Raw genomic sequence first — 21,617 nt, forward strand, 5'->3', positions numbered from 1 at the left:
CTAGGAATCCTCCAACCACAAGGGATGAACTCGGGTTTCACCAGTTTCCTCATTTCCCCTCCCCCCACCTTGTCTCAGTCAAATCCATCGAATTCAGCACCGCCTTCCTAACCTGCAATCTTCTTCCCGACCTCTCCGCCCCCACCCCCGTCTGACCTATCACCCTCACCTTGACCTCTTTCCACCTATCACATTGCCGACGCCCCTCCCCCAAGTCCCTCCTCCCTATCTTTTATCTTAGCCTGCTGGACCAACTTTCCTCATTCCTGAAGGGCTAATGCCCGAAACGTCGATTCTCCTGTTCCCTAGATGCTGCCTGACCTGCTGCGCTTTTCCAGCAACACATTTCCATCTCTGATCTCCAGCATCTGCAGACCTCACTTTCTCCTCATGATATCATAACTGACCAGCAATTCAACTCCTTTCCACCTGTCCAGTCTGAAGCATCTATATCCTGGAACATTTAGTTGCCAATCATGCCCTTCCTTCAACCAAGTCTCTGCGACCACAATAACTTCATACTCCCAGGTGCCAATCCAAGCCCTAAGCTCATCTGCCTTACCAACTATACTCCTTGCATTAAAGTATATGCACTTCAGACTGCCAGTTCTTTTGCATTCATCTGCTCTCTGCCTACTCTTCCCCTTGGTAAACTTAATGATCCTTACAGTCTCTAGTTTCCACCTCATTGTCTACTAGTCTTCTCTTCTGGTTCCTAGCCCATTAGTTTAAAACCTCCCCAACAGCAGTAGTGAAAACTCCCCCAGGGACATTAGTTTCAGTCTGGTTCAGGTGTAGACCATCCAATTTGTAACAGTCCCACCTTCCCCAGAACCAGTCTCAATGTTCCACAGATCTGAACCCCTCCCTCCAACATGATCCCTCAAGCCACGTGTTCATCCTGCCTATTTTTTCATTTTTACCCTGCGAGCAGGTGGCACTAATAGCAATCCTGAGATCACTACCTTTGAGATTCTCCTCCTAGCTCCCTGAATTCTGCTTTCAGGACCTCATCTTGTTTTTTTGTTAAAAACTTACATCATACCATTGGTGCTTATATGCACGACAACTGGCTGTTCACCCTCCGCTTTCAGAATTCTCTGCAGCCGATCGGTGACATCCCTGACCCGAGCACCTGGGAGGCAACAGACCATCCGGGAGTCCTGTTTTCAGCCACAGAACTGCCTATCTAATCCCCTTACAATAGAATCCCCTATGATTATGGCCCTACGAGTCTTCTTCCCGCTCTTCTAAACACTGTGCCATGAAGCTGGCAACTGCTGCCCTCCCCTGGTGAGCCATCTCCCCCAACAGTATCCAAAACGGTATACCTGTTTTGGAGGGAGATGACCGCACAGGATACCTGCACCACCTTCCTATTCTTTCTCTGCCTTTTGGTCACGCATTCACTGTCTCCCTCAGCAATTCTAATCTGCAGTGCAGAACTATCCATAACTCTGTTACATGGTCAATCTCAGATTCTTAGATGGAAAATGGATAAAAAGTGCAAAACTAGTCCAATTAGTATTAGGGACTTTACACAGTCTTGGGTAGGATACAATGAGTTTTATTCTACATGTCACAAAGCTAACACTGACCAGAGTGCTTAATTCTCTTTAGAAGCAAAAGATTCGGACAATTGCCCTTCCCAATATGGATCAAAACTTCAAAAAATTGATTCCCATATTAAAAAATGAAATAAACTTGCCATTAGACATAGTGTCAGAGGAACTCTGAAGGTCATCACTTCTCCCATTATCACCATACAGTTGTGGCATGGTTGACTGTTCAATAAACTGGGAAGTGGCAGGGAACACTGGGTAAATGTCCACTGGCTGTTGCTGTGGCATATAGACTGAGTGCCAATAGTTTTGGTGGCAACACTAGAAACAAGAGAAAAATGCACTCAAAACTGACCAGAAGAGAATGATTTCCAACTTGCTATGTTAAAAGTTGATAAACATTTTACAAATGTTGCAAGTTAACTTTTAAGCCAACATTTAGGAATACAAAAACAGTTGTAGAAACAAATTCAAAAATTTAGGAAGGATCCTGCATACTTTTACAATTACGTTTCAAGAGTGTTTTTGCTAGTCTCCTAAAAAGACAACACATCGTAAATTAATAATCTCCTATTCAAATTATTCTAGTGGTCTCAGCTGTAAAATACAAGTCAGAGCTAACAGATACACAGCACAGAAACAGATCCTTTGGTCCAACTCATCCAACCTGACCAGATATCCTGACTAAATGTAATCCTATTTGCCAGCACTATGGGTTTAGAGGCCCATATCCCTCTAAAACTTTCCTATTCATATACCCATCCAGATGCCTTTTAAAATGTTTTAATTGAACCAGCCTCCACTACATTTTCACACAGTGGGTGGTGTGTGTATGGATTAAGCTGCCAGTTGTTGTTACCCCTTAGGTCCCTTTTTAAATTTTTCCCCTCACCTTATACCTATGCCCTCTAGCTCTGGACTCCCCAACCCCAGTGAAAATACTTGGCCTATTTACCCTATCCCTGCCCCTCAATTTTGTAAACCTCTATAAGGTCACCCCTCAGCCTCCAACACTCCAGAGAAAACAGCCCCAGCCTATTCAGCTTCTCCCAATAGCTCAAATCCTCCAAACCTGGCAACATCCTTGTAAATCTTTTCTGATCCTTTCAAGTTTCACAACTTCCTTCCGACCAGAACTGCACACAATATTCCAAAAGTGGCCTAACAGCTGCAACACTCAACTCCTATACTCAATACTCTGACCAATAAAGGAAAGCATACCAAACGCCACCTTCACTATCCTATTGTTCTGTGACTCTACTTTCAAGGAATTATGAACTTGCACTCCAAGGTCTCTTTTCTCCGCAACACTCCAAGACCTTACCATAAAGTGTACAAGTACACCTCACATTTATCTAAATTAAACTCCATCTGCCATTCCTCAGCCCATCTGATCAAGATCCCATTGTACTGAGGTAACGTTCTTTGCTGTCCACTACATCTCCTATTTTGGTGTCATCTGCAAACGTATTAACTATACCTTCTATGTTTACACCCAAATCATTTATATCATAGAGTCAGATGTACAGCATGGAAACAGACCCTTCGGTCCAACCCATCAGTCCAACCCATCCATGCCGACCAGATATTCCAACCCAAACTTGTCCCACCAGCCAGCACCCAGCCCATATCCTGCCAAACCCTTCCTATTCATATATCCATCCAAATGCCTCTTACAATGTTGCAATTGCACCAGCCTCCACTACTCCCTCTGGCAGCTCATTCTATACACATACACCCTCAGTGAGAAAGTTGCCCCGTAGGTCTCTTTTATATCTTTCCCCTCTCACCCCAAACCTATGCCCTCTAGTTCTGGATTCCCTGACCCCAGGGAAAAGACTTTGCCTATTTACCCTATCCCTGCCCCTCAATTATGTAAACCTCTATAAAGGTCATCTCTCAAACGCCGATGCTCCAGGGAAAACAGCCATAGCCTATTCAACCTCTCCCAATAGCTCAAATCCTCAAACCCTAGCAACATCCTTGTAAATATTTTCTGAACCCTTTCAAGTTTCACAGCATCTTTCCCATAGGAAGGAGACAAGAATTGCACACAATATTCCAACAGTGACCTAACTAATGTCTTGTACAGCTACAATATGACTTCCCAACTCCTGTACTCAGTACTCTGACCAATAAAGGAAAGCATACCAAACACTTTCTTCAGTACCCTATCTACCTGCAACTCCACTTGCAAGGAGCTATGAACTTGCACTCCAAGGTCTTTGTTCAGCAATACTCTCTAGGACCTTACCATTAAGTGTACAAGTCCTGCTAAGATGCTGCTTCAACCACATTAATGAGGTTCTCTGCAAACCTCTTGAAGATAAAGCTGTGTAAAAGTCATGGGCCATAATTTAAAAATAAGTTATTGAAGCAAAGTGCTTAAAAAGATGCCCCAAAGTTCAGCAGAATCTCTTTTGGATGACTTATTTGAAGGACAGACATACAGAACTATACTAATTCTATATTCCTATTAAACTCACCTGCAAACCAAGGTTGAAGTAATACTGGACCACCTTTCTATCTAAAAGAGACAAAGAGTTTTATTATTACCTTAAAACCTGGACACTTCTGAATTTGTGGTTTTGTTCAGAGTAAAAAGGGTCTCACCTCGAGGAAGATCATTGCCATTGGGATCACAGGAATACGGTGGCGGCGGCGTGGGAGAACTGACTGTTTCACCCATTTCACTGACAGGAGGGGGAGGGCCTAGTGGAAATAACACATACTTTAAAAGCACTCCTCCCAAATGTTCACAGCAAGCATATCTTCCAAATAATAAATGAAAACTAACACCTCTGATGGTAACGGATCTGAAAACAGGTCAAGACATTTACTCGACAGAAAAGGAAAATAACAATGCATAGCATAAGTAAATATTGGAAGCAGGACAGCGGATACAGGAAGAAAGGAGTGGACAAATAGAAAATATAGTAACCATTATTTTCCTTAATGCAACTTGCAGGAAAACAAAACTGAGCAAGTGTCCAGAAGTGTTCAAGGATAAAAATGTAGCTATCCATACTACAGAATTCCTTCAGAGTACTCCGTTGATGATGCTAAATTGATCAGCACTGAGATTAAGTGTGATTGCTGGGGTGGGGGGGGGGGGGGGAGAGGGGGGGAAATAAATTTCAGATGAGCAGAGGTTGTACTGGAACCCAGATTGAACTAAAAACGGTGGTAATTGACCTTTATACCAGCATTCACTGTATTTGCTTAAAGACATAGCTTTTCAGCTTGATCAAATGGCCAAAACAGGCATTTTCTTTTTGCTCCTGCAATTTCCTGCATCTCTTCATTCATCTCTGTCTGCAAAACTTTAGAGTACATGTTCACATCTCCATTTCAAATGCCTCTATTTGCTCAGATGTTTGAGTGCCTGAGTTTAAGGTATTGAAAAAAGTGGATAGAAAAGTAACATTTAAAAAAAAAATCCATCCTGAACTAATAACGGGTTTTTTTTAAAAAAAAAAAAGGCACAATCACCAAGAAACATCCCTGGAACAATCCTACTTGTCTACTTTTTCAAAAATATGCATTTTGCACTGATCATGTCTCAATCATACGGAGGCAAGAACACAGTTGATTCACAGATACTTTATGCAAAACTGAATTAGCCCCTCAGCACCATTAAAAGATGTGAGAGCGAGGTATAAAAGGTAATGCTGGACAGGAAAGGCTGGTGCTTTTCCTTCCCTTGACCGGTCACTAGGTTATAGACTCTAACAGCACGTACCTAGCTGGTTTACAAAAGCTAAAGGAGAAAGTGTTCAATTAAATAGCAAAATAAGCACCACCTCACTATACGGAGGCAAATGATTCGGTGGTTCTTGCTACAGTCAATTCTAATAGTTTGCCATTTTGTACAGCCTTCAACCACCATCTTGGGTATTAAAAATTTAACAAAAAGACTGAACTCATTCAAATTCAGAACGCATGCAACTGTGGCTTCTGCCATCTTTCTGAAAAATGAAAAGAGTACCATCTACTGGAGTTTAAAAATAGTGCAGGAGGTACTAAAGTGCTAGATTTGTTTCCCCATCACAAAAAGAGGCATTGCAAGCAAAGAAAGATTGTCCAGTTGCATTTGACAAAATCTTTTCATATGCAAGTTACTTTAGCTTTGGAAAACTGCACATGGAGCATATTTACTCCCTGAAACCAATCTAAAGAGATATGCACTGCTGCAGTTTGTAGCTACAAGAAATTGTTTATCATGTTCATCTATCTTGCAGCAATCTCTGTAGCTGATCTGTTACGTCGGTCATCTAAAACTACACCAAATTACTACTCTCCCAGTTTTCCTAGAGAGTGTAAAGTGGAGGATAAGAGACTTGTGTAGTTTTTCACTTCTGATCAAATTGTCTAAGCTCCAATGACAGAATAGGGATATGTATTTAATAACATTGGTTTTAATAACTGTTATACAAATGCAATCTTTCCAGGACAAACAAAAGCATTATTCAGCATACGTGCATCAAAAACAGAATAATTCTGTAATATACATATATTCACAAATTGCTTTAAGATGCTATTATATTCCGTGAATACCTTAAGAAAACATAATTCCATACATCTTTTATACCATAATCATTTTACATTTCTTTACAAATCAATCAATCAGAATCACTGGCTTCCAATTCCTAAGAGGATACCTTCTTCCTTAACTCAAACATTCAGTACTTGGGTAAAGTCCTTGATCCATCTGGGCCCGAGGATTAGGTTTTCTAACAACGACAAAATCTGTCTATGACCATCCACTGAATTTGCCTTTACATTAGACATGTTTGTTCAATTCGGATCTGAGCAAACTGGTTTCAAGCACCATTGCAACTATCAACATTCTACTCCTATCCCAACAGTCCAATGCAGACTTATTTAATGCTTTCCAATTTCCTTTATGAACCCCGGAAGGTAAAATATTATACAACCTTAAACTTTACCACTACCAAACATCTTGACTAAACATTTGAGGGATGTGTTTGCATTTCTGCCACTCTTCCTAATGGTCACCAGAGTTTTAACCTTCTCATTCAGCTAGAGACTTTTCTCCCACTCTATCCTGTGATTAGTTACTTTGACTTCTATATGTGGCTTCAATAATTCAATTCTCATTTCGGTCAAAGAAATAAATTCAACTGGCATTTTACCAGTAGTTGTAGTACAATGAGAGATAGATAATAAAACAAATTGCCAGCTTATGATTCAAAGACACCTGACATTTCTTCCAGTTAGCAGTGAACATTTAATAAGAACTTTAACAGTTTGTGAACTCTGCTGCTCTGATCGAAGGATACCACCTTTCATATTCCACAATTATCAACTTACATTTGAACTGAGCATTTACATGGGTGCAAAGGTACTGATGGCAGGGTTTCATTTTTACTACAGCTCAAGATACACTTATTTACGTACTTATCTCAACCTGGCCAAAGATGGCTTCTCACTACACTGTCAAACCAAACCCCAAAGTACTAATTATGAAGATCTCACAACTGATCTGTACATTTCCAGAATCCATAACAGCTGGTTTGCTGCATAAATTTGCTAACTGCCAACCTGTTCTTAGGGGTAGAAAAATGGCTCAATTTCCAAATCTAATATCGGTGTTGGTTACCTGTGAGATACAATTGCACATCCTTGAAAACATAGCATCCTGTATGACTTGCTCTACTTAACGTAATCAGACTGACAACTCATCGACACGTGGAAAGAAAGCGCATCCTCCCTGCTGGGTTCTGTGTCAGATATAGATGGTAATTCTAGACAGTGCAGTGCATTAACATTACAATGATCACTCCATCATCTACGAACTTAGACAAAAGTCAAAGTCCACCTCTGCATTCAAGCTGCTGCTAAAGTGGGTATTGGAGCATTTGGTTTCAAAACAACCAATGGTTGATTATCAGCTTTCATTATGACTGTACGAGTCCCTGGGTTATGAATTAGTTATGTTAGGGTCCATCCACAAGTCAAAACACAATGCAGCACAATAGTCATTAAGTACAGGAAACATTCCTATATCAGATCTTTAGAATTATACCCTGTATGAGATTGTGTGCATAAGTACGAGCATTCATAAGTTTGACATTCATAAAATCAGAGAACCCCTATTATGTAAAATCATTTTTAGACCAAAACCTAAAAACAATGCTTTATGCTGAGCATAATTTTACTCATCGTCTTACATTCCTTCAGGACCTTAAGATATAAACAAGTCTCTTCTTATCCAACATACAAGAGATCACATCATCTACACCATATGGAGTGGCATCACATGTTAGCTTGACCTTTTTGGACAGATCTATTGTGTAATCATTGTGCCATCTTAATTTGTTTTCATAAAAAACTTGAATACTTTGTCTCACCCTTCTATTCAAAGCAACAGAACACCCCTCCTTGCGATAGATGCAGCGAGGTTGGCTACTTGGCTGTGCATATTCTATGATATTTCACTGGATCCAAAGATGTGGCACATATCTTAATGCTGAACATTATTCTGGAAAAAGACAACTCATCTTTGGCTAGCCAATGATGCAAATACTTAGCAGGATTTTAAAACATTTCAGATTCTGCAGTCTTCACACCAAGTTTTGGAACACTTTCAGCTCGTCATCAGGGATGTACTTATTTGAAGCTAAAATAACTATGTCCCCAAGTAACTAGCCCCTCAAATGTGTTTAATAGTTGGTTTATTATCCTTTGAAATGTTATGAGGACTGATGAAAGACCAAATGCCAGCCTATAAAATTGATGCATATACTTGTTGTTACGAGACAAAAGTGACTGACAATACCTAATTCAAATTTTCGAAGTGTCATATGATATTTTAATATTGCTTGAAAGTATTTACTTTTGAATGACTGAGGAAAATTAAATTAAGTTTTATGAACATACCTGGAATGTTTATACCTTCTCCTTAAAAAAAGTCCTGAAAGTTCACAGAACACTGGAATTTTTAAAGCAGAGCTTTCTAAAATCACATGACTGGTGATAACCTCTTGTTTTGCTGTAGATTAGATTACATTACAGTGTGGAAACAGGCCCGTTGGCCCAACAAGTCCACACAGACCCGCCCAAGCGCAACCCACCCATACCCCTACATTTTACCCCTTACCTAACACTGCGGGCAATTTAGCATGGCCAATTCATCTGACCTGCACATCTTTGGACTCTGGGAGGAAACCGGAGCACCCGGAGGAAACCCACGCAGACACGGGGAGAATGTGCAAACTCCCACAGTCAGTCGCCTGAGGCAGGAATTGAACCCAGGTCTCTTGGCGCTGTGAGGCAGCAGTGCTAACCACTGTGCCTCAAGTACTGTTTTGAATGATGCCAGACTTTGAAGAGGCTTTTCTTCTAGCTGGTTCACTTGTAGAAGCCCTGATAAAGTCAAGCCAAATTGAAGGAAAGTTTGCCATGTACAAACTGCCCAGCTGATCACATTTCTGAAAAAAATACACTCCATTTAGTAAATACCATTTGTTCTTTTAAGCGAAGAATTGAGAAAACATCAAGGTTTTATTTCCTGCAATGTCTGCAAGACTTCAGAGACCTATATTAGCAACATAACCACATATGCCAGAACAGAGCAATACACCAACATTCTACATGATTGACTTGTCTTCAAGAATGGCATATTGGTCCCAAGAAGTCTCCAAGGATATTCTTTTCCCTTCCTGAAAGAAAGAGGAAAAAGTTACATGGGTTGGTGAGACGAGGACAGAATTTGAAACGAGGTTGCAGTGAGATCACAGTTGAAACTTTATTGCTGGAACAGCACAGCAGGTCAGGCAGCATCCAGGGAACAGGAGATTCGACGTTTCGGGCACAGGCCCTTCTTTCGGCCTGTGCCCGAAACGTCGAATCTCCTGTTCCCTGGATGCTGCCTGACCTGCTGTGCTGTTCCAGCAATAAAGTTTCAACTTTGATCTCCAGCATCTGCAGACCTCACTTTCTCCTGCAGTGAGATCACAGCTGAGTGATCACAGCAGATCACAAACTGGGCATCAATGAGTAGATGCTCTTGATAGCACTGTTGATGACACTGACAATATTATTGATCATCAAGATTAGTCTGATGGGGCAGTAATTGAACCAGCTTCAATTTATCTTGCTGTGCAGGCACAGGTCGTAGCCGGACAATTTTACACAGTTTGGTGATGCCGGTGTTGTAGTTGCACTGGAACAGCTTGGTTAAGGGTACAAGTAGTTCTGGAGCACAAATCCTCAATGCCTTTGCAGTATCTGGTGCCCGTTTCTTGATATCATGTGGAGTGAATCGAATTGGCTGAAGACTGGTAACAGTGACACTAGAGATCTCTGGAGGACGACCAGATGGACCATCCAGTTGTTGTGGCTACATTTGCCAAACTGGTTTGCAGACATTTCGGCCAGTTTCTTGTGACATCTTTAGTGCTGTGGAGCTTCCTGTGAAGCACTGCTGTACTGTGTCAACTGGAATTTATTTGGTTTTGTTCCTGCTGCTTCCAATTGCCAGTTCCAGTGGTCAGTATATTGGGTTTAGGTCAACGTGTTTATTGATGGAGTCAGTGGATGAGTGCCATGCTTCTAGAAGTTCCCTGGCTATCCTCGATTTGGCTTGTCTTATTATTGTTGTGTTGTCCCAGTCAAATGCGTGGTCCTTGTTGCCAAATTTGTGGTCCAAGACTGGTTGCCAATTTGGACATATGGACCTCCATGAACATATTAATGCATGATTGATTCATTTCTGGCACAAGTGTTATTTTTTCGTGGGGTGGAACAGAAGAACAGAAAGCACTAGAAAAACTTGATGCTCTCATATGAATACTACCGTATGTTTATAGCGCAGCTTAAAGATTTAAATGGACTTAGAATCAAAGATAGGAGCGGGGGCAGACCATGTGACCCAAGCCTGCTCTGTCACTCAATATGACCATAGCTAATCAACCAGATTTCAATACCTTAATCCCACCCTAGTCATATCTCTAAACAAGAGCCATATGTACGACTTCCTTGAGGAGGATGTTGTGCCCTCATCCTGGTCCTGGATAGTGAATTCCACTGGTTCACCACCGGAGGATTAAAAAAATTCTCATCTCAATCTTAAGGATTACCTCTCCTCAGGCTATGACTCCTGGTTATGGACTCCCCGATCAGAAACATCCTTTTTGTATCCAACTGGTCTAGTCTTGTAAGCTGCCCATAGGTTACTACAATATCTGCCCTCATTCTTCTAAACAGTGAATAGAACCTTAACCAACTCAGTCTTTCCTCATACTTCAGTCCTGCCATTTAGGAATCAATTTGGTAAACCTCCACTGCACTTCCTCCCTTAGATAAGGGGACCAAGACTGCACATATTCCAGGTGTGGCCTCACCAACGCCCAGTATAACTGCACCAAGACAGCCTCATCGTTATACTTGAATCTTCTTGCAATGAAGACCAAAATATAGTTTGCTTTCTTTACATCCTTACCTGATCTGGCACACAAATGACTCCAGACCCACAGCACTGTGGTTGACACTTAACTGCCATCTGGGCAACTTGGAATGGGCAATAAATGCTGGCTTAGCCAGAAACACCCACATCCCATGAGGAATTAAAAAAATTTAGAAGTTATTGCATTTGCCATGCATTTAGCCACTCAGCCTGACCAAATCTCCTCAGTTTGCTCTTCTACCCACCTTTGTCGTATGCAAATTGAGATATTACATTCAGTTCTCTCATCTAAACCATTAAGACACTGAAAGCTGGGATCAGAGTACTGAACCCTGTAGCACCCATTTGTCACTACCCACATTTCAAAAAAGCCCATTTATTCGCTGTTTCATGCCTAACCAATTTTTTTCTCAATTAACTACTCCTGATCCCAAGTGCTTTAGTTTTACACATTAATCTAAATGGGACTTTGTCAAAAACCTTTGGCAAATCCAAATAAAACATCCATTAGCTACCCCAATCAACATTTTCTAGCTATATCCTTGAAGAATTCCACTAGATTTGTCGAGCATGATTTCCTATTTGTAAACCCATGCTGACTGTCCGATTCTACAACTTTTGTCCCCCTCAAGTTTCTGCTATAAAATCCATGCTAAAGCTGTGCATTATAGAGACTTGGATATCATGGGCAAAAATGGTTGTTGAATATTCCGGGTTTAGATGCTTCAAAAGAAATAGGTAAAGAGGTGGGGGAGTGGCACTGCTAAATCAGGTATAATATAACAGCCGCAGAAAGCGAGGTCATCGAGGAGAGAGTGTTAGTTTGAGTCAGTATGGGTGGAAGTCAGAAAGGAGCAGTCACTTGATTTGGAGTTTTCTATAGAATCCCAATAGCAACAGGGGCACAGAAGCAGATTGAGGCACAGATTTTGAAAAGCTGTAGTGGTAAAAGGGTTGTCGTCATGGGTGACTTCAACTTCCCTAATATTTATTTGCACTAAGGAGGTTGTAATTGTTCGGATTGAGTAGATTTTGTCAGGTGCCCAGGAAGGATTCCTGACTATGTAGGTAGGCCAACTAGAGGGGAGGACATACTGGATTTGGTGCTTGGTAACAAACCAGGTCAGGTGTCAAATCTCAGTGGGAGAGCATTTTTGTGACAGTGATCACAACTCCCTGACCTTTACAATAGTAATGGAGGGGGAGAGGAGCAGACAGTATGGGAAGTATTTAATTGGGGAGGGGGGAATTTCAATGCTTATAGGCAGGAACTGGACCATAAATTGGGAGCAGATATTCTCAGAGAAATGCATAACAGACATGGAGGTTGTTTAGGGAGCACTGTTGAGGGGGCAGGATAGGTTTGTCCCACTGAAGCAAAGGAGGGATGGTAGGGTGAAGGAACTTTGGATGACAAGAGAGGGGAACATCTAGTCAAAAGGAAGCTTACTTAAGGTTGAGAAAGCAAGGATCAGAGTGATTTAAAGGGTTACAAGGTAGCCAGGAAGGATCTGAATAATGGACTTAGGAGAGCTAGAAGGGGGCATGAAAAAGCGTTGGCAGGTAGAATAAAAAAACCAACACATTCTACACTTGCGAGGAACAAGAGGATGGCCAGATCAGAAATGGTACAAGTTCCCTGCACTAGGAGTTGAAGATGGTAGGGGAGGTCCTTAAATGAATACTTTGCTTCAGTATTCACTATTGAGGGACTTTGTCATTTGAGGACAGTGTGAAGCAGGCTGATGCCAATGAGGAGGTGTTGGAAATTTTGAAAAATGTGAGTAGATAAGTCCCCTGGGCCAGATGACATATACCCAAAGTTATTATGGGAAGCAAGGGAGAGATTGCTTTGCCTTTGGCAAGGATCTGTTTCCTCATTGTCCAGTGAATTACCACTGGATGATTGGAGGGTGGCAAATGTTATTACCTTGTTCAAGAAAAGGATTAGGAATAACCCTGGAAATTACAGACCAGTCTTGTATCAGTGGTGGCCAAATTATTGGAGAGGTTTCTGAGAGACAGGATTTGGGACTATTTGGAAAAGCATAACTTGAGAGAGAGAGACACACAGCTTGGCAGATCATGCCTCAAGCCTTATTGAATTCTTTTGAGGATGCTATTTGGAAAAGCATAACTTGAGAGAGAGAGAGAGAGAGAGAGAGAGAGAGACACAGCTTGGCAGATCATGCCTCAAGCCTTATTGAATTCTTTTGAGGATGTTACAAAACACAATGATAGAGCTGTGGATGTGGTAGATATGGATTTTTAGCAAAGCATTTGATGTTCCCCATGGTAGGGTCATTCAGAAAGTGAGGCGGCATTGGATACAGGGAAAATCTACTGCCTGGATACAGAATTGGCTTGCCCATAGAAATCAGAGTGGTAGTAAATGGAAAGGATTCAGCCTAGAGCTCGATGACCAGTGACGTTCTGCAGGGATCTGTTCTGGTACCTCTGCTCTTTGTGATTTTTATAAATGACTTGGATGAGGAAGTGAAGGGTGGGTTAGTAAGTTTGCTGGTGACACCAAGGTTGGTGGAATCGTGAGAAGTGGCAGATGGAATTCAACCTGGAGAAGTGTAAAGTGATTCATTTTGGAAGGTCAAGTTTAAATGCAGATTAGGAGTTAAAGGCAGGATTCTTGAGAGTATGGAGGAACGGAGGGACCTTCAAGGATTTATGGACATAGACCACAAAGCTGCCACCCAAATTGATAGGGTCATTAAGAAGGTATATGGTGGGTTGTCTTTCATTAGCAAGTTTTATAAGTTTTGTAGGCAATGGTATCAAGGCACATGGAGTAAAGACAAATAAACAGATGAGGTGCAGATCAGTTGCCATACTTCTAGACTATTGCTGGGTTGCTGTCAGTGAGATAACAGGTGGTGGTTTAACTGGAAAGTCACCACACCTCAGTAAACTCAGGACAGGCACCAAGGTGAGTCCTTCACGATTGACTCCAGCCACTTTGGGAATCGAAGCCATGCTGTTGACATCATTCTGTATTGCAAGACAGTCATCCAGCCAACTGATCTAACCAACACCATATCATGATCTAAACGAATGATGTTAAAAATCCCACAAAACCAGGTTATGTCCCAACAGGTTTATTTGGAAGCACTAGCTTTCAGAGCACTGCTCCTTCATCAGGTGGTTGTGGAGTACAAGTTCATGGAACATAACTTATTGCAAAAGCTCAAAGTGCGATGTAACTGAAATCATATTGAAAAAGATCTGGGCATGTTTAAACAAGAATGGTTTAAATGCTGGGGACTGCTTATACTAGGGATTTTTCCTTGTCTGCCCCCTTATTCCCTCACCATTAAAAACACATTCTGCAATAAAAGATCCCAGTTTTTGCATCATGAATGGAATACAAAAAACAAAGGCTTTCATGTTCAACAGCCAAGTGATATTTGTTATTGTCAATCAATTTCTATTGAAATTCTTGTTACACCACAAAATCTATGATTAGTAATGACTTGTGAAATAAACAAAATTTTATGTTGACACCCTCGCGAACACGAAAACAGCCAGGAAACTCAGACTAAAAATTTAAAGCATTAAAACTTCAGATGCATCAATTTTGGATTAAATACCTGGACGTCCAACAGGATGAGCAGGTACAAGAACAGGTGATACAACTGTCTGCGATGGCACCGTTGTATAAGTGACTGACGTTTGGCTTGCTTCTGTCGAGCTAGAGGAAAAACCTGCAACAGGGGCTGAACAGCTGGATGTGGGTGCCACTGATGAATTTACCATCTAGAAGTAATGAGGAACAAGTATACATAGTAAATCTTAAAAGCAAACATCCTGCTTAATTCTGAATATGAAGAGTTTACAGCTGAGTGTTTTTAAGAACTACACAGAGAACCCCCAATTCCATGCTAGAAAACTGTCAGGCTGTCATCCCCAATGGGATCAAATTCCTCAACATTCTGGAGGTCACAGAAACTTAACAGATTCAGTCACAAATGCCATGGCCATGGGATAAGTCAAAGGCTAAAGTTACTGCACCTCCCGATTCCCTAAATATTTCCATCTATAAGGCACAAAACGGAAGTGTGATAAAGTGTTCCCATTTGCCTGGTTGAGTGCAGGTTCAACACCATCCTCAACCAGCTTAACTGGCACCCCTTGCACTACTTTAAAGCATTCAGTCCCTCCAGTACCAATACACTATAGTAGCTGTGCGCACCATTACTGCAGCAACTCACCAAGATGCCTGTGGCAGATTCTGCCAAACCCACAACTTTTACTACACAAAGGTAGAACATCATGGGAAAATCAATTATCCTGTCACTCCCTCCTTAAAACAATAGTACAAGCAATGTACCTACATACTGAGTGCAGCATTTCAAGAACCCAGCTCACCACCACCTTCTCCAAGTCAATTAGATTCAAATAGTAAGTAATGACTTTACCATCCACAGATAGTGAGCAAATAATTAAAAACAATGCACTTAATACCAATGGAATAGATTTCACTTTCATTTAGGGAACAGTGCACATCAGATCAGGTTAACAACCAAAATAAGGGGTCCTGTCATTCAGACCCCACAATAATCTTGTGCGACCAGGAGCAAAAATATTGGAATTTTTCCAGCTATGGCAGGAAATGTCTCAATGGTCAAATTATATCCATTTATGACCTGTACAGCAAATATATTTCCCAAAAAGATTAAATGCCAAGAGATTTGTGCATCCAATAACAGTATGAAATGCAACTTAAATTGTATTTAGTTAACAAAATCAATGCATTCATCCTTATTTAACGGCAGATTGAAAGGGACTAGACCGATTACTTTCTTCTGGGACATACCTGCTGCGAATAACTGAAGTGTGCAGCAACCTGGCCCTCCTGGGGTGACTCCACAGCAGAACATCCTTCCTGAATAGACTACAAGATAAACAGTGATCAGTTTTTTGTCCATTACTCCATACATTGGAATAGCTGCCCCAGATTAAGGATCTGATTACAGCAGATCAATCTAATTCTAAATTGTGCTCATTTTAAAAAGCCAACTGAATTGAATGAAACATTTAGAAAAATCTGAAGAAAATGGATCTCCATTTGGACAGGCAAGGTTTGATCAGGGTAGTTAGCATGGCTTTGTCAGAGAGGCCATGCCTAATAAATTTGGATGAATTTTGAGGTAGGGTGGTGGAATTACTGCGTAGGAGGGTAATTGAGACAAAGGTAACATCAGGATATTTGAATGAGCACTGGAAATGTCATAATATTTAAGGTTGTGGGCCTAGTGCTGGCAAGGGATGGCACGGTGGCTCAGTGGTTAGCACTGCAGCCCCTCAGCACCAGGGACCCAAGCTCGATTCCAGCTTTGGGTGACTGTGTGGAGTTTGCACATTCTCCCAGTCTGTGCGGGCTTTCTCTGGGTGCTCCGGTTTCCTCCCACAGTCCACAGATATGCCTATTAGGTGGATTGGCCATACTAAAATTGCCTGTAGTGTTAGGTGAAGGGGTAAATGTAAGGGAATAGGTCTGGCTGGGTTTTGCTTCGGTGGGTCGGTGTGGACTTGTTGGGCCGAAGGACCTGTTTCCACACTGTAGGTAATCTAATTTAAAGTGGGGCTAGCGCAGATTAGTGTTTTTGACAGTAAGACGATGGGCTAAAGGGCATCTTCTGTACGGTGTGAAGATCTAATTCCACAAATTTGGGTGACAAGTGTACACATTAAAGTAAATTACAACCAAGTTTGTACTGTGGTGAACTGGAAATGCAGCAGCTTGAGTATTTTGAAACCAAGTTCAAAGAGTACAACACCAATGAATTACTGCATCTGCAGTAACTAAGCTTTTGGAAAAAGTTATTTTTGAGACAATCTGGTGTGGATAAGTGCGATGCGATTCAAACATTAATAGGACTTGAAATTAAGATAAAAGACTATTTTAAACTGTATGGGAATAGGGAAAACAATATTTTGGATATTAAATGTAAGGCAAATTGGAAATGATTTACTTCTTCCCTATACTTAAAGATGTTTAACATTGGCTATATAGATTGGAAGAGTTGTTTTCTTTGGAAAAAGTGTCAAAGGGTTGAGAGATTTGGTAGAGGTATTCAAAATTCATGGGGCAGCTGAATAAGTAGACAACACTTCCCACTGGTGAAAATAAAAAGGGCACAGATCTCAGGTTACTGGAAGAAACATTGTTGAGGTGACAAAAAAAATTCCACATATGCCTGAGTGCAGAGGTAGGTTCAATGAAGCAATACAATTTTATTTGAATACCATCTAAAAAGGTGAAATGCCAAAGGGAGATGGCAAGGAAGAGTGAATTGCTCTTCCTTGCCATACTAATGAAGAGTGAATTGCTCCTATGGAGAGTCAATGTGGATAGGATGGGACAAATGTAACAACTCAATTTGTTCTGTGCCTCTAACAACCGATTTTCAACTACTCATTGCCCTGTTGTGACCCATCTAGCTTCACTTCTCCTTGGCTTACTATCAATCTTTTTACCTATCTTTTTTCCACTCTCTAGGTTGTTCCTATTTATCAGCTCATTCATTTCACCCTCTCCTCCCCTCCCCTCCCCCCAAATATACAGAACAACCTCAATTATCTGAAGGACACGGGCAAGCAATGTTTCATTTGGTTAAATAGAATGCCGAATAAGAGTTTGGCAGAGCAGCAGGACCTTGCAATCTTGCTGCATAACCTGATATTTGACTAATAGGTGGTTCCTCTGTAAATGCCACCTTTTCCTAGCTGCTATCTCTGAAGGGTCACTGGACTTAAAACATTCTGTTCTCTCTCTACAAGTGCTGCCAGGCCAGCTTAATTTCTCCAGCAATTTCATTATTTATTTGTTTAAAACTGGAGTGTTGATGCTTAAAAAGAGTGACTTCATTGCACTTGTTCAAAGAACACAAGGTTAGTGTACAGGTAGGAACAATTAGGAAAGCAAACACTGCCCTTTAATGCAAAGGGATTAAAGCACAAATAGGGACAATTTATACAGGACTCGAGACCACAATAGCAGTACTACGCAGCACACCTCCAGCTTTAAAGAATTATACTTACATTGGAGGCATTACATCAAAGGTTCAGCGGATTGCTTCTCAAGTTGAGAGAGTTGCCCTACGACGAGAGGCTGAGTAAATTGTGCCTAAACTCTGCAGAAGAGAGAGGTGCTCTCACTGAAATATACAAGTTTCTGAAGGGACCTCATTGGGAGCACAGAGGTAGAGTCGTCTAGAACAGCCCAAGGATAAAGTAGTTGCCTACTTAGGATAGAGATATGGAGAAATTCCAAAGGGTTGAGAATGCTAGGAATTGTTCATTTCAATGCTCATGAAGGCTCTATAGTATTTTTGCTCCAAGGAATCTAGATAAACAGTGGGTGAGTGAGTGTTGTCAAGAAAACCCCTCCCCCATGGTTATTTTTTCTTAAAAGTAGCCTTCACAACATGCATTTCTGTAATAATGTACAATCACTAAAAGATCTTTGGTATTCTCCTTTATATAGAATCTATTATTTAAATAGGATGCTTCATCTTTATTTTTGCTCCTAAAACCCACCTCTCAATCACAACTTGGTAAATGGCTTCCAATATGAGTCCCCATTTTGCAAGTCTTAACATGGTGGAAAGTTTTCATCTGACTGGTGGTTCGCAAGGGCATAATATACTACTTGTGGAAAAATATTTCTAGGCCAGTCGAAAAGGAAATTGCATTACACAAACAGCAATCAGTATGTTAATGAGGACATTTATATACAAGGAGATAAAAGTAAATTTGAATGTGAAATAATAAAAACCATAACTTAAAATTCAAAACGTATCACCCCCAAAACTGAAACTCAAGCATAAAGCAAATGATCCTTGTTCTATTTTGTAATTAACTTGGAAATTTAATTGATGTTCAAGTTTAGTTTAATGTTCAAAAGCTCAGGTAAAAAAGTTACAAAAGTCATTAATTGAAGCACACTTACAAGATTAGCTGTCGATTCTGTTGTACTATACACCATTGGATCGGAATATCCTGAATCTGTAAATGAGTTGAAGTTGGATACACATGGGAAGCAAAGAATTAAATATATTTAGAATAAGCAAGGAACATTTGACAACTTTGCCTTCAACATAATGAATACTTTAAATTCCTGTACAAATAAATACAGGTTAGAATGAATAAACTTGGTTTGGAATACCTTCTTACAATATATTAGACATTAAGCATATCCAGAAAATTATTGAACATCCTGCACTTGCTAAATTAAAGCAATTGCAACTATGAGACAAAAGGAATTTTGCATCCAGGAACCAATAGGGAAAACATACAATTTGCTCTTAATGCAGAATCCAAGCTGGCAAAAATTTCAGCTTTCCAGTGAAAGTAGGAATTCAGATTCCTTTTAAATTTCTTATCCTGATGCAAATGCATAAATTATTGCAGCTATTAGGCAGATGCTAATTTCAACTGCAGAAAGCTTTTTAAACAATTTCAAAATATCTCGATCTCAGATCAAGCAATTAGTTCGATTAAACTAATTTAGAACTCCAGGAACAGACATTATTTAAAGTGATCTTGCTTCATTTTACAACATTCCTAGCATGAGTTCAACAGAAGCCATCATTAAACAGCACAGGAAAATGTCAAGATTTAAAATGAACTTTTGAAAAGAGATCACAAATTTGTACATTGTTAAAACAGATGTAAGCGGACAAATTGACTTGTGATTATTGCTCAATACATTTTTAAATACCATTTGGCTTTCAATTTTAGACCTTCAAAATATACAACTATTTCTGGAAGAATGGGCAAGTGGAGGGGTGAGATCACTAAATGAACTAGAGCATTCAGCCACATGAAAAACAAAGACTTCACATTCTGCAATGCATAGTTTATTGACTTATTAAAACAATTCCACAGTATACAAAGATTCAAATATTGTGAAAAGTGCCAACATCTGAACTGAACTGTTCACATGACAGTTGTTCTAGTCATCTCAGTCACCCAGATGACACAGCTACAGTGGGGCTACATATCTACATATGCAAAGAGTCAACCTTACATCAATAACACCTCTCTCTCCATTCTCTGCTAAGAAAATTTTGGTTTCGATCTTAGAATCAGCAGCTCGATATCTCTCAAAAATCACAAATTATCCTGACCTGCACAAATCTTGCCAGTAAATATCCTGGAATTCCCAAATTAAATTTAGAGGAGCACAATGAGCATCATAAAATCTGAATAAAGGATGAACAAATGTGGCCTGCTCAACAATGCCTCTATCTAGGAGAATAAAACTCAGCACAATTTAATTTTTTGTAGAAGCTTATACCATGAAGTCACAAGATTTGCTTTTAAAAGAATGGAAATTTCACTACTTAACTTCACTACAAACTGTCAAAGTATGTATCATACCAACCTGATGCTGCATAAATAAAGTCTTCATGATAGTCTCCTGAGAAAAGAAATAGGTGTCAAATATTCAGCAGCTAAATTTAAGTAAAGCTTAAGAAAGTGCATACTAAAGAGAAGCAATGATAAAATGAAAATCTATTTCTCAGTTACTAACTTAATCTGGTATATGAAATGAAATTCTCGAAGTAACCTATAAAAATAATTCTGTTTTGAGATACCCAATTCAGAATTGAATCTCGGGAATCTAGTTTATGCAGGAAACCATCTGCCAATTGCATGCCATAGTAAAGTCCATAAAGGCACCACGCCCTCTTTATCCCAACTAGCAACATTGAAACCAGATTTAGAATACCATGCATGAGTGTTTGTAAATAAAGATGGAGAATTTGCATCAATCTAATTGCACCTATCATACATTTCTACTCACCACCATCACTTGGCTCATCAGTATCTTCTGAGGAATTGACTTGCTTAGCAACAGAGACTGGGCTTCCCCTTCTAGTTACCCAGTACCCAGATGGAGCTTGTAAAGTTGGAGGAGAAGATTGATTCTGAAAACGGGAAATACAAGGGCAATTAGTTTGGTGATCTCCAGCCTTGGATGAATCATTTCTGAATGAAATTTATGAAAATGTTTGATGTTCAATGAAGTCAAAACCAAGCAAGCTAAATCCCATAACATAGCTAGAAATTAGTCTCATCTTGTACAATATTAAAAACTAAACAGTGGTAATTGCAGAGAAAAGTTCCAGTACAGCAACCCAAGTTCTGCAAAGTTATGGAAATCTTGTGCTCTCCTGAAAGCGGTCTCCCTTTCTGCACATGCCTCTGAATTGCACTGAAGTACTATCATACAAGTGAAGGACAGCCAATTTATATTTTATGCAAACAGGAAGTTCCTGGGTTACAAATAGGTTCCATTTGAGTAAGTCAATTTGTATGCAAGTTGGAACACAGCACAGTACAATACTAAACTGTTGTTCGCAAGTGTTCACAAGTCAGATCCTTAGAATTAAGTGATATGGGATCTTGCTCATAAGAACGAATGGCTGTAAGTCACATGGTCAAATTGGGGACTGCCTATTCTGTGCCACAAACTATAAAACATTGAACGTTAAATAGTCTAGAACTGCAATATTGAAATCTGCTTAAAGTGGAAAACATCCCAAGTAAGCCTTGTTGACAATAACCAGAACAAATCCATTCCAGCCAACTACCACCTCATC

General features: G+C 40.2%; 1 protein-coding gene across 1 annotated transcript in view; it reads right to left on the reverse strand.

Moving 5' to 3' along the window:
• Positions 1-21,617, reverse strand: part of alg13 (ALG13 UDP-N-acetylglucosaminyltransferase subunit) — an 80,952-nt gene that overhangs the window by 11,379 nt on the left and 47,956 nt on the right. The window contains exons 20-27 of the mRNA XM_043705310.1: positions 20,819-20,942; positions 20,396-20,431; positions 18,959-19,014; positions 15,821-15,898; positions 14,595-14,760; positions 4,176-4,274; positions 4,049-4,089; positions 1,709-1,883 (exon numbers count right to left, since the gene is read on the reverse strand). Coding sequence (XP_043561245.1) covers positions 1,709-1,883; positions 4,049-4,089; positions 4,176-4,274; positions 14,595-14,760; positions 15,821-15,898; positions 18,959-19,014; positions 20,396-20,431; positions 20,819-20,942 — 775 coding nt within the window. The remainder of the gene's footprint in view (positions 1-1,708; positions 1,884-4,048; positions 4,090-4,175; positions 4,275-14,594; positions 14,761-15,820; positions 15,899-18,958; positions 19,015-20,395; positions 20,432-20,818; positions 20,943-21,617) is intronic.

This window comes from Chiloscyllium plagiosum, chromosome 15 (genome assembly GCF_004010195.1).
Source record: "Chiloscyllium plagiosum isolate BGI_BamShark_2017 chromosome 15, ASM401019v2, whole genome shotgun sequence".
In the NCBI taxonomy this organism is placed as follows: Eukaryota; Metazoa; Chordata; class Chondrichthyes; order Orectolobiformes; family Hemiscylliidae; genus Chiloscyllium; species Chiloscyllium plagiosum.